General features: G+C 39.4%; 1 protein-coding gene across 1 annotated transcript; it reads left to right on the top strand.

The window, feature by feature from the left end:
- The first annotated feature begins 8774 nt into the window (after positions 1 to 8774).
- LOC101300236 (probable peroxidase 26-like) lies at positions 8775 to 10421 on the top strand. Its single transcript, XM_004296226.1, has 4 exons — positions 8775 to 9029; positions 9358 to 9537; positions 9660 to 9819; positions 9997 to 10421. The coding sequence occupies exons 1-4, from the start codon at positions 8775 to 8777 to the stop codon at positions 10419 to 10421; spliced, it is 1020 nt and encodes a 339-aa protein (XP_004296274.1).
- The last annotated feature ends 799 nt before the right edge of the window (positions 10422 to 11220 follow it).

Below are 11220 nucleotides of genomic sequence, written 5' to 3'. Positions count from 1 at the left end.
AAAAAAAAAAAAAAAAAAACCTAATCAAACAAACCCATTCTCATATCATCATCATCATTAGGGCTGGCATTGGCACGCAAAATACCGAGCCAACCGACGTACCGTCCCGAACCGTCGGAATCGGTTACCGACTTTTCGGCATGGTACTACCGTACCGCCATCAACGTATGGTACGGTAGCGGTACTGAGTTTTGTATAAATACGGTATTACCGTACCGTACCGACTTTTTAACATAATTAATTTCCATGTAATCTAAGCCGTTGATTCCATCCATTTACAATCGTAGCCGTTGAAATTAGAAGGAAGAGACGAGGTTCAATGGTTCATCCCCAATTCGGCATTTCTCCGGAATTCTCCCATTTCGCAAACCTAATTCGACTCTCTCTCTCTCTCTCTCAATCTGAAATTCTCAATTCTCAAATTCTCGACTCTCTCTCAGTCTCTGGACTCTTGATCAAGGGGGCGACTCAGCCTCTCAAGTCTCAAAATCACAGGTACTTCTCTTTCTCTCTAACTTATCTTTCTGCCTTTCTGACTTTCTGCGTTTCTGACTTTCTGGGTTCTTGACTGGTTATTGAAGTCTCGAAGATGGGTCGGCAGAGGGTTAGGATGACAGGGAGCGCATTAGGGAGGCAAGCTGCAGTAGGTTCGACTCTTCACTCTCTCTTAATCTCTTCTTCTCTATGAGACTATGATGATATATGTGATTAGGTAGCTCGATTGTTGTTGATTGTTGTTTTGAGATGTATGAAGTGAACTGCAGAGGAAGTGTTGCGTTGGTGTGTTAGTCTGTTAGATGAGTTTTAGTTGTTTTGAGAAGAAAAAGGTATAGGATGGATTAGTTGCTGAGATTTGATATCATGTTTGGTATGACCTGTTGTAACACCCCTCACCCAGATTATCCTGAATTTAGGGTGGAATTAGAGAGTTGAACTGACTTAAAAATCAAATTCGTATGCTACTAGAGAGATTATACAATGTGTACCGTTGCCATAGTTTCCATAGAGAACAAAATTTTTACTCACACCATTCATTAATTCAATACCTGAGCCTCAGTTGTAATCAGTAACAGAGATTTAGGAAAATCATCAAAATCATCTATTGTGAGCATACCTGACCATTCCCTCCAGACCCTTGACAAGATCATCTAGATATGTTTTTCCCTCCAGACCCTTGACAAGATCATCTAGATATGATCACCTTTTGTTTGCCGTAAAAGTCCTCTTTGAAAGCTTGAGGAAGAAGAAGTAAAGCTAAGGAAAATAAAAAACTATGGCTCTGATTAATTGATGAAAAAATGTGAGGTACAGACTAAATAGGATTAAGGGACTAAACAGAATGAAGCCACGTGACCCTTATCCATTGACCATTATGAACTAACCCTGATGATTAATTATCAGCTAATGACCAGCTTACTACTAATTACAACAATTAGCTAGATATAATCCTAACACTCTTCTTCTTCTCTTCACGAGAAAAACCCAGAAGGTCGGTGGTGAAGAGATACGGCCCAAAGATCTGTGCTCTTCTCTTTTTTATTTTTTCCCGATCCTTCCACACACTTCTTCTCCTTTCTTCTTATTTCTTTTATTACTATCATTATTATTATTGTTATTTTTTTATTTACTCTATTTATTTATTTATTAATCATCAAGAACAACAAGTAAACAAGCAAAATATATCAACCTTAATTCAGCTTCACTATATTCAGGACTCGCATTTATATTGTTGGAATATCACAATAATGTGATATGACGTGGTCTCATTATTAGTTTCTCAAATTGGTCAGGGTATTACACATGTGATCCATTATTTGATGTTACAGTAATGTACTTAGTTTGAGACTATAGGGGTTATAGACATGGTAGAACCTGTATACAATAGGTTAGGGCAGCTTGTTATTTTGCTGTTAATTGCTGTTTTGGCTCAATTTATATTAAGTTATGAACAATAGGTTAGTGCAGCTTGTTATTTTGTTGTTAATTGCTGTTTTGATTCAATAGTCAATAATAAGAACAGAGAAAATACTTAACAATATGTTAGTGCAGCTTGTTATTTTGCTGTTAATTGCTGTTTTGGCTCAATTTATATTAAGTTAGGATTTATTGGTTTTTGTTTTTCAATTTTCATAGCGGATACAGCAATGTCTCAAATTCATAGCAGTCAGACCAGTAGCTCATCTCCATCTATTCAATCTACTGCAAATATAGAGGAAACTGCATCCTTACATAGAAACATATCCCCATTAGGACCTCCCCCTGAACCTCCACACCCTGCCTCTGCCCTTGGATCTGAACCTACACCTCCACTTGAATATGGTCCTGAAACCAGCTCACAACCTTCCTTTGGGAAGAAAAGAAAAGAACCAGCTAACAAAAGTCCTCTTTGACCGTTCTTTACTAGATGTAAGATCCCAAACTCGGATGAAATAGATTCGGAGTGGTGCACCTGCAACATTTGTGGTCAGGAAGTGTTGTGTTCAGTTAAGAGAAATGTGACAAGTTCAATGTTGGCTCATGTGAGGAAATGTGAGTTACACCCTATGCGTACCAAACCTGGTGAAACTGATCAAAAACAGTCCAAACTGAACATAGATAATGTGTCTGGAGGAAAACCTCATAAGTATAACAGACAACGGTGTGATGATAAGTGTATTGAGATGATAATTAGGGATGAACTACCCTTTAGGCATGTGGAGAAGGAGGGTTTTAAGGCGTTTGTTAAGGAATTACAACCGGAGTGGCCAATAATGACTAGAAAGCAGGTTGCCAAGGGTGTGTTAGAGAAGTTTAATCATGAGAAGGCTGTTTTGTTGAGTTTTTTTTAAGGCTATAGACACTAGGATTTCGATCACCACAGACACATGGACATCGATACAAAACATTAACTACATGGTTCTTACAGCTCATTTTATGGATGTTGACTGGAAATTGCACAAAAGAATCATAAACTTTTGTCCAATTGTCAGTCACAAAGGTGAGGACATTGGTAGAGTTATGGAGCAATGTTTGAGGCAGTGGGAGATCTCAAAAGTGTTCACCATCACTGTCGACAATGCTTCTGCTAATGATGTCGCAGTGTAATACATGAAGAGAAGGTTGAAGGGCTACAAAACTTTGATGTTTGATGGGGCCTATTTGTATTTAAGATGTGCTTGCCATATTATTAACTTAATAGTTAAAGATGGTTTGAAGGAGTTGGAGAATGGGATTGCAGCTATATGGAATTGTGCAAAGTATGTTAGGAGTTTATCTGCTAGGCTTGACAAGTTTAGGGAGTTTGCTGTTTTGGAGCAATGCAGGGCTAATGCAAATGTTCCATTAGATGTTATAACAAGATGGAACAGCACATTTCTTATGTTGCAAGCTGCTTTGAAGTATGAAGCTGTTTTTGGGAGGATGGCAGAAGAAGATCCTTCATTTAGAAGCTATTTTCAGGACAAGGTTGGACCACCAGATTTTGAAGCTTGGAGGAATGCTGAAGCTTTCTGTTTGTTTTTGGAGAAATTTTATGCAGCTACTGTGAGGCTGAGTGCATGGAAATCAGTGACTGCAAACATATTATTTGTGGAGATGATTACATTGCAGACTGAGATTGACAAGGCTTGTGACTCCACTGATGAGGTTTTGAAGAGGGTTGCTGAATCTATGAAGGCTAAGTTTGACAAGTATTGGGGCAGCTTTGAGGTGCTGAACAACATGGTCATGATAGCTAATGTTTTAGACCCAAGATGCAAGTTGCAGTGGGCTAAAGTGGCAATGAAAAAGGTGAAAGCAAGTGCACATGTAGTTGAAACCATTGAAAGTGAGTTGAAGAGAATCTTGATGAAGATGTATGAAGAATATAAAGGTGAAGACATTACTGATTTGACTGAGCATACTTCTGGAAGTGATATGGCTTAAATGGAATTTGATGAAATGGATGGCCTCGATGAAGTTAGCAGGGAGATAGCAAGGGAGAGGGTGGCTGAGCAATCTTTATGCATAAGAAATGAAGTTGACCAGTACTTATCCGATAGATATGTCAGCCTCTTGTCCAAGGGTTTTGAAATTGCCAAATGGTGGAAAGGCAATGAGGCAACCTATCCAGTTCTATCAAAGCTGGCGAAGGATATATTTGCTATTCCTTATTCAACAGTGGCATCTGAAAATGCTTTTAGTTTAGGTGATAGAGTTGTCGATCCTTTTAGAGCATCATTGACACCAAGAATGGTGGAGGCCCTGGTGTGCACTAGTGATTGGCTAAGAGCTGATACACCAAGCTTATACAAGGATCCAACTGAAGAAGACCTTAAATTTTACTATGAGTTAGAGGAACTTGAGAAAGGTAATGGTGTTAGTAATTGACTACAAACAGTCAAACACTGTGAATTTACTGAATTTAATGGTATTCATTCTTTCTTATTTTATTCAACTATATGATTTTTTTTCTCTTTTGCAGAAAATGGTTATAACCAAGGAGTGGAGGCAGCAACTCCAATAGAGATTACTGGGAGTTCTGGCCAAACCAATATGTAGAAGCCGCCATCAGTGTTTAATTCAGTATTTGGGAGATCTCAATTTTCTGAACAATATTTCTGATTTGGTTACTGATATTTAGTTGTTCAATTTTCTGAAAAATATTTATGTTTTGGTTACTTAAATATTTCTGAACAATTTCTGATATTTCTGTTTTATTTTCTGTTTTGGTTACTGATATTTAGCTGTTTTGGTTACTGATATTCAGTATTTCAATGTGTGTTTGTTGTTGGGTGTTGGCAGTTGACTACTTGACTTGGAATTAGTTTCTTTTTGAACTGTGTTACTATGCTGCAGTTTTACACTTGTACAGGTTTTTTTGGTTTCAATGTTTGTTCACTTGTTAATTGTTATTGGCAGTTGGCTTGGAAATTGCAAAGTTTGTTCACTTGTTTGTTTTGTTGTTTGTTCTCTTGTTTGTTCACTTGTTAATTGTTATTGTCAATGTTGGCTTGGAAATTGGAAACTTGGAAAGTTTGTTTTTAAAGTTACTGTGCAGGTTTTTAAAGTTTGTTTTTCAACTGAGTTTTAGAGTTTAGACTTTAGAGCAGGCTGAGTTTATAGTTTGACAGTTTTTGACTTTCTGTGTTTGTGTTTATGGCTGTGTAACTTATTGAGTTATAGCCTTATAGGTTACTAAGGTTAGTAATAAAGTTCACTTGAGCAGTAGAGAGGGCCTAGAGGCTATAGAGCAGTTGGTTACTTGGTTAACTTGGTTTTGTACTTTTCTCTGTTTTCTGTGTTTTGTGACTTTGTGTTCTCATACTTTCATCAGTTCATGGTCTCAGTCTCATAATCTCATTGTCTCACTCTCATAGTCTCATGTTTGTGCTTTTGTGGTTGAGCAGTGAGCACTTGAGGTCTTAAGCAGTTGGTTAATGTCTTAATGGTATTTGTAAGTTTTGGTTGATCATTAATTTGATAGTTTGAATGTTTGGTAGTTGATAACTTGATATTGCTGCTAATGTTGCATGATCTGCATCAGTTCAAGTTCAGTTCAAAGCAAGAAAATATGATTTGGGCCAATGGGCCATGTCTTATTTTTTTTTTATAAAAAGTGGCCCATTTTGAAGTCGGTAGCCGGCCCAACCGTACCATACCAAACCGAGAGTTCGGTATACCGAACTCTCGGTATACCAACTTTGCCGGTCGGTAGTGGTAAATGATTTCATGTACCGTAACAAGTTGGTACGGTAGTTGGTTTTGGCAAAAAAACGCCGGTACCGTACCAATGCCAGCCCTAATCATCATCTCCTTCTTCCCAAACACACTCCATTTTCAGTCCATAAGCTTCATTTTCTCTCCCTCCCACCTAGACCACCTCTCTCTCTCTCTCTCCACCAAAACCCAACCCACTTCAAGATTCAACCGCCTCTTCAACTCCAGCAACCTCCCCGCCGCCCTCACCCTCCTCCGAGCAAATGCCTCACCCACCTCCCAGCACCTCAAAGACACCATCGACGCCCTTCTCTTGGCCTGCCGCCGCCACAGCAACATCGAAACCACCACTGCATCGTTTCCGAATCCACCCAACCACGACTTAGTCCTCAACGCCCGCATCATCACCATATATTCTATGTGCAAAAACTCTCCTTCAATTCATACCAATGAAGTTTTTGAAACGCAATTTTGAAGTTTAAGAGACGATGAAGTTAAGCAGAAGTAGAGGGAAAGATGAAAGGGTTGTACTAGAGGAGGAAGAAAAGGCTGAGTTTTGTTTTTTTTAGTAAAAAAGCTAAATTTAATAAAACTTAACGGTGTTAAACTTGTTTTAGGTGTTGTGATTGGAATCCCACGTGTCACAAATTTATTTGTGACACATAATTGGCACACGAGAAATTGGGTGGTGTATATGTTATATAGTAAAATATTAAAGTACAAAAGTTATTAAGTGGTGTATTAAGTAGATGATGTGTATGTAGTATGTAACAATGTGTAAATAAAATTTCTTATTCTTATACAACTTTTTCTTTTTTTTTTATCCAAGGACGCTAATATTTCATTGATCACAACTTCAGAGTAAGTACAATAACATGAACAAGATCCGCCTGCGGGGGCAATCATGCAAACCTATTTAGTAAACCTACCTAATAGACACCAAACAGTTTCTATGCTGAAGACCATGAGATGAAGCGCTATGATCAATCTTCCGTGGTAACAAACGAGAAAAGTAACCAGCCACCGAGAAACAAGGAGGAAGAGACAAGTCCTCAACCTATCATTATTGACCACTTCCGAGACCCACCATACACATGGGAGGCTACCCTAGAGCAACAAAAAAAACCTAATTACATACCGAAGCCAATAACTAAGAAAATGCTCTAGACCCGCAAGCAGTCCTAGACTAAACAGTAAATAAAACAAAATAAACAGAAATCAAGCCAGGGCCCAAAACAAACCCTAGCCCAACTTTTGCCAAACAAGAGCCCAAACCCAAAGAAACTGAACATATGGGCTAAGCCCAACTCCCCGGCCCAAAGCTCTGCCTCACCCTCGCCCCACCGCCACCACCCGAAGCCAGACCAACAGCATATACCGCCGGCGCCGTCCATCAACGACACACACCAGCCGACCGCCACCGATCATCGCGTCTCGTCAAAACTACGAGAATCCGATCAGAGACTAATCTCACTCTTCAAACCTGCAAACAACATGTCCGATCAAAAGAACCGGACCTAGCTCGCCGGAATCCAAGATCCATTCATCGCCGTCGGCCCCGCGCAGCCCTAACCAACCTCGGACCTAACTCTAATCTTATTTTTAATTTAAAAAAAATATTTTTCTCTTTTTCTCCTTATTTCTCATGAATCAATCCCAGAACCGGCTTCTTTATCGAACAAAAAAAATTTCTCCCACTTAAATCAACTTCCTCCTCCGTCCTCCGATGAGGCCAAAAGAGACGAACAAAAATTGGGATTGAAATCCGCAGCAAGTTTTGCATTGAAATCATACAAAACCAAATTAAATGTTGGAAGTTGTCCTCAGGGTGTAGGAGACCCAATAGAGAAATTCTTATCAGGGTGCTGCTGGGTTTGTTGCAGTCTTGCAGAGGTGTAGATATTAACCTATTTTCAGCGATAAAAATCAGCAAGTAATAACAAACCCAGTAAGAGAAAGGAAAAGAAAACTAGAAACATCATCAGGAATATCAATCAATCTTGTTAAATTTGAAAATAAATCCAAATTGATCTTCACTGAATCCCCTTAAAAGGTCTACCTCAATTTGCTTCTCCAGAAAAGAAAACAAGATGGGTTCTTAGAGATTGAGAATAAGGCAAACGATTATACATATTGAAGCTCAAATTGGAAAAACAAGAGAGAAAATTGGGAAATAGAACTGTGGGTAAGGCAACAAATATAATATTATGATGTTATCTATTGGAATTTAGGTCATGACAGAGTTGCAGGGGAAGAAGGTAGAAATGATGAGAAGAAGAATCTGCATTAGACGATGAACATGGTAGAGGAACAGTTGGATGAAACATTAATAATCAATAAGAAAATAGTTGGAAAACAAATGACTTAACGGTGTAAACTTCTGTCAAGTCGATAGACATGTGTTAAATTCTTGTTGGTGGCACAGGTTTGGCACATGAGTTTTTCGGTACAGGTGATTTTCTTCCTGTGAGCAGTCCAGTCTCTCTTTAAAACAAGAATATATTATATTCTCTTTTCAGTACTTCACTTCACTCTAAATTCAAGGCCACTAGGCCAGATTGAAAACAGAAAACAATTTCTGGGTTGGGCATGTAAAGCGTGGGGCGGCGTGTCCCTTGCAATTTATAATGTACTTGGGGCGTGTAAAGCTTGACGGGATCACAAAATATGCCATAGCAAGTCTAAAAATGTATGCCCCAATAAAGGCCAGGAAGGAAGGCCAGCTGCTCAGCTCACAATCCCATGCAGACTTTGCCAATTCCTTGCTGACTACGATTAATTTAAGTTCGAATTTGGGTTAGGGCACAACACACCAGTTGAGAATGGTAGAGAGAATCGATGGGGTAGAGTATAATGAAGGCAAATTCCACTGGCCATGTGCCTCCCCCAACTCTTCCGGCCGTCACACACGGTGCCTTGCTTTGCCAGCCTTAGTTAACAATACAAGCTAGGATCGAGCATTGGTCGGTTTCTGCTTATATATACACACAAGCTATCTCATAAGGGTTGTATATACTTGTTTGTGCATGTTAGATACATAGCAGTGATAGCAGTACACACAGAGCAACTGGCTAGGTTTTTTGAGGGAGGAGAAGACAATGACAAGAAACCAGAGAATATTTGTGTTTCTTGTGGTCCTTCCACTTCTAGTGTCTGTGTGCTCGTCGGCGACGCCAAAAGCACCACCACCACCACCAAAGCAAAATCAGTTGATGTGGCATTTCTACAAAGTCACTAACACATGCCGCGACGCAGAACTTTACATTCGCCACCAAGTCGAGTTGCTTTGGCACCAAGATAAAAGCATCACCCCTAAGCTTCTCCGGTTACTCTACTCCGATTGCTTCGTAACTGTACGTAAACCATCAGCGCTCTTTGGTTCTTTTCTCCATCTTTTGATCTACTTATATGTTCATATATATTCGACATCCCATCATAACCGTAGTAGTCTGCTTGGCCAAGCTGTGGACTGTAGTACTCAACTACGTACTTACGCATGAGTGAATACTTAAGTTTATAACGACACATCGTTTCTCCCATATATTTTCTCTGAGCATAAAGAAATACAGTATATCACTTGCTTGTAATTAATCGATTAGTTTATACAGGTACAAGATAATCATATAAACAATAAGAGGATTGGAATTTGTAGTCAATTAATGAGGTTAAATATAAATGCAGGGTTGTGATGCATCAGTGCTGCTGGATGGTCCAAACTCTGAGAAAACTGCACCACAGAATTTGGGATTGGGAGGTTTCGTTTTCATTGACAGGATCAAACGGGTTCTTGAACAACGCTGCCCCGGTGCCGTCTCGTGTGCTGACCTTCTCAACCTCGCCACCAGGGATGCTGTTCATTTGGTACTCCAGCTCTTACTAGCTAATCATTTTTAACTTCGCATGAAATTTACAATTAATATATATGTTTCTGGGAATTGCGCTCAACATAATATATATAATCAATCCATATATCCTATCTACAGGCAGGTGCACCATCTTATCCTGTTCTTACAGGCCGAAGGGACGGGCTAAAATCAAGCAGATCATCAGTCGACCTTCCCTCACCCTCCATTTCATGGCAGGCTTCACTTGACTACTTCAAATCCAGAGGCTTGAATGTGTTGGATATGACTACCCTACTAGGTGAGCAAAACTAATGCTTCATGCACCCAATAAGTAAACCGCAACGTACCTTTCTTTTTAATCATTCCATGTTCTTACTATTAGCCAAAATAATCAGTCATTTCTTGTTCTTATAATTGGAAAGATGACTATGATGGCATTATAACAAATTTAAACTGATATATGTTTTACGTTCAGGTTCACATTCAATGGGTAAAACACATTGTCGTTTCATTTTGGATCGGCTCTACAATTTTAATGGCACAAACAAGCCAGACCCAAACATGGGTCCCTCATTCTTATCCTCCATGAGGAAGCTATGTCCACCAAGAACAAAAAAGGGACAGAGTGACCCGCTGGTGTACCTAAACCCCCAATCTGGGCCCAGTTACAGTTTCACAAACTCCTACTACTCCAGAGTTCTATCCAAGAAATCTGTGCTGGGAATCGATCAGCAGCTATTGTTAGGTGAAGACACAAAGGATATCACCGATGAGTTTGATGCTGGTTTAGAAGATTTTCGGAGGTCATATGCATACTCAATGAGCAGAATGGGCTCTATTAAGGTTCTGACAGGTAAGCAGGGAGAGATCCGCCGTAATTGCCGAGTTCGAAACCACTAAGATGGGGTTGGCATGTCAGGACCAAAGGGCAGTACTATGTTGGCTCGTATGTGTTTTTGTTTTTATGAGGCATAAATAATTCATATTGGCATGAAGAAATGATACATTTCCAATTCACAAAATAAAAGCATCTAATTTCAATTTTGGATACCTTCTGTATAGTACTTACACGAAATATCACACCCTCTACAGTGTGTTTGGATGCGAGTGAATTCTCGGAAATTTAATTAAAAATAAAGAATTTTCAATTTTTTAAAACTGTTTCCCCGTTTGGATTATTTTCCCGTGGAAATTCTTATCCTGTGGAATTAGCAATTTCCACGGGAAAATAATCGTGGAATTTCCTCACCTATTTCTTGTAACTAGAGCGAGAATAAAAGCTTTTTCCTTGAGGATGGAATTAGACAAGTGTTTTTGGTTTTGGGCTCGGGTTACGTGCTTGATGAAAGAAAAATCTAATGGAAAAGGGGATGGATGCACTCGGAGAGTACTTTTTCTACATGCTATGGCTTGATTTGCAGTTGTAATATTTATAGTCGCACCCCAGCGATGATCTTGACTAATGCGCGTGGTTGGTTTCATCCGCAAGTCACGCGCGATGGATCCTCAATACCACAATCTGGACATCGTGGGAAAGCGTCTTCAGTTTCCTCTCGTAGATTACTTCTACTTTACTTCAATTACAACTTGTTCTAACGATAACTCCATAACCCAATCCATGCGTGAATAGAACCACATACTTCTACCTTTACTTATTATACTGAGGGGAATATTCAATATTGTACCGTGACTGTGACCC

This window comes from Fragaria vesca, linkage group LG3 (genome assembly GCF_000184155.1).
Source record: "Fragaria vesca subsp. vesca linkage group LG3, FraVesHawaii_1.0, whole genome shotgun sequence".
Classification (NCBI taxonomy): Eukaryota; Viridiplantae; Streptophyta; class Magnoliopsida; order Rosales; family Rosaceae; genus Fragaria; species Fragaria vesca.
Note: the sequence above shows the minus strand (reverse complement) of the source record. Positions and strands in the feature narration are given on the sequence as shown.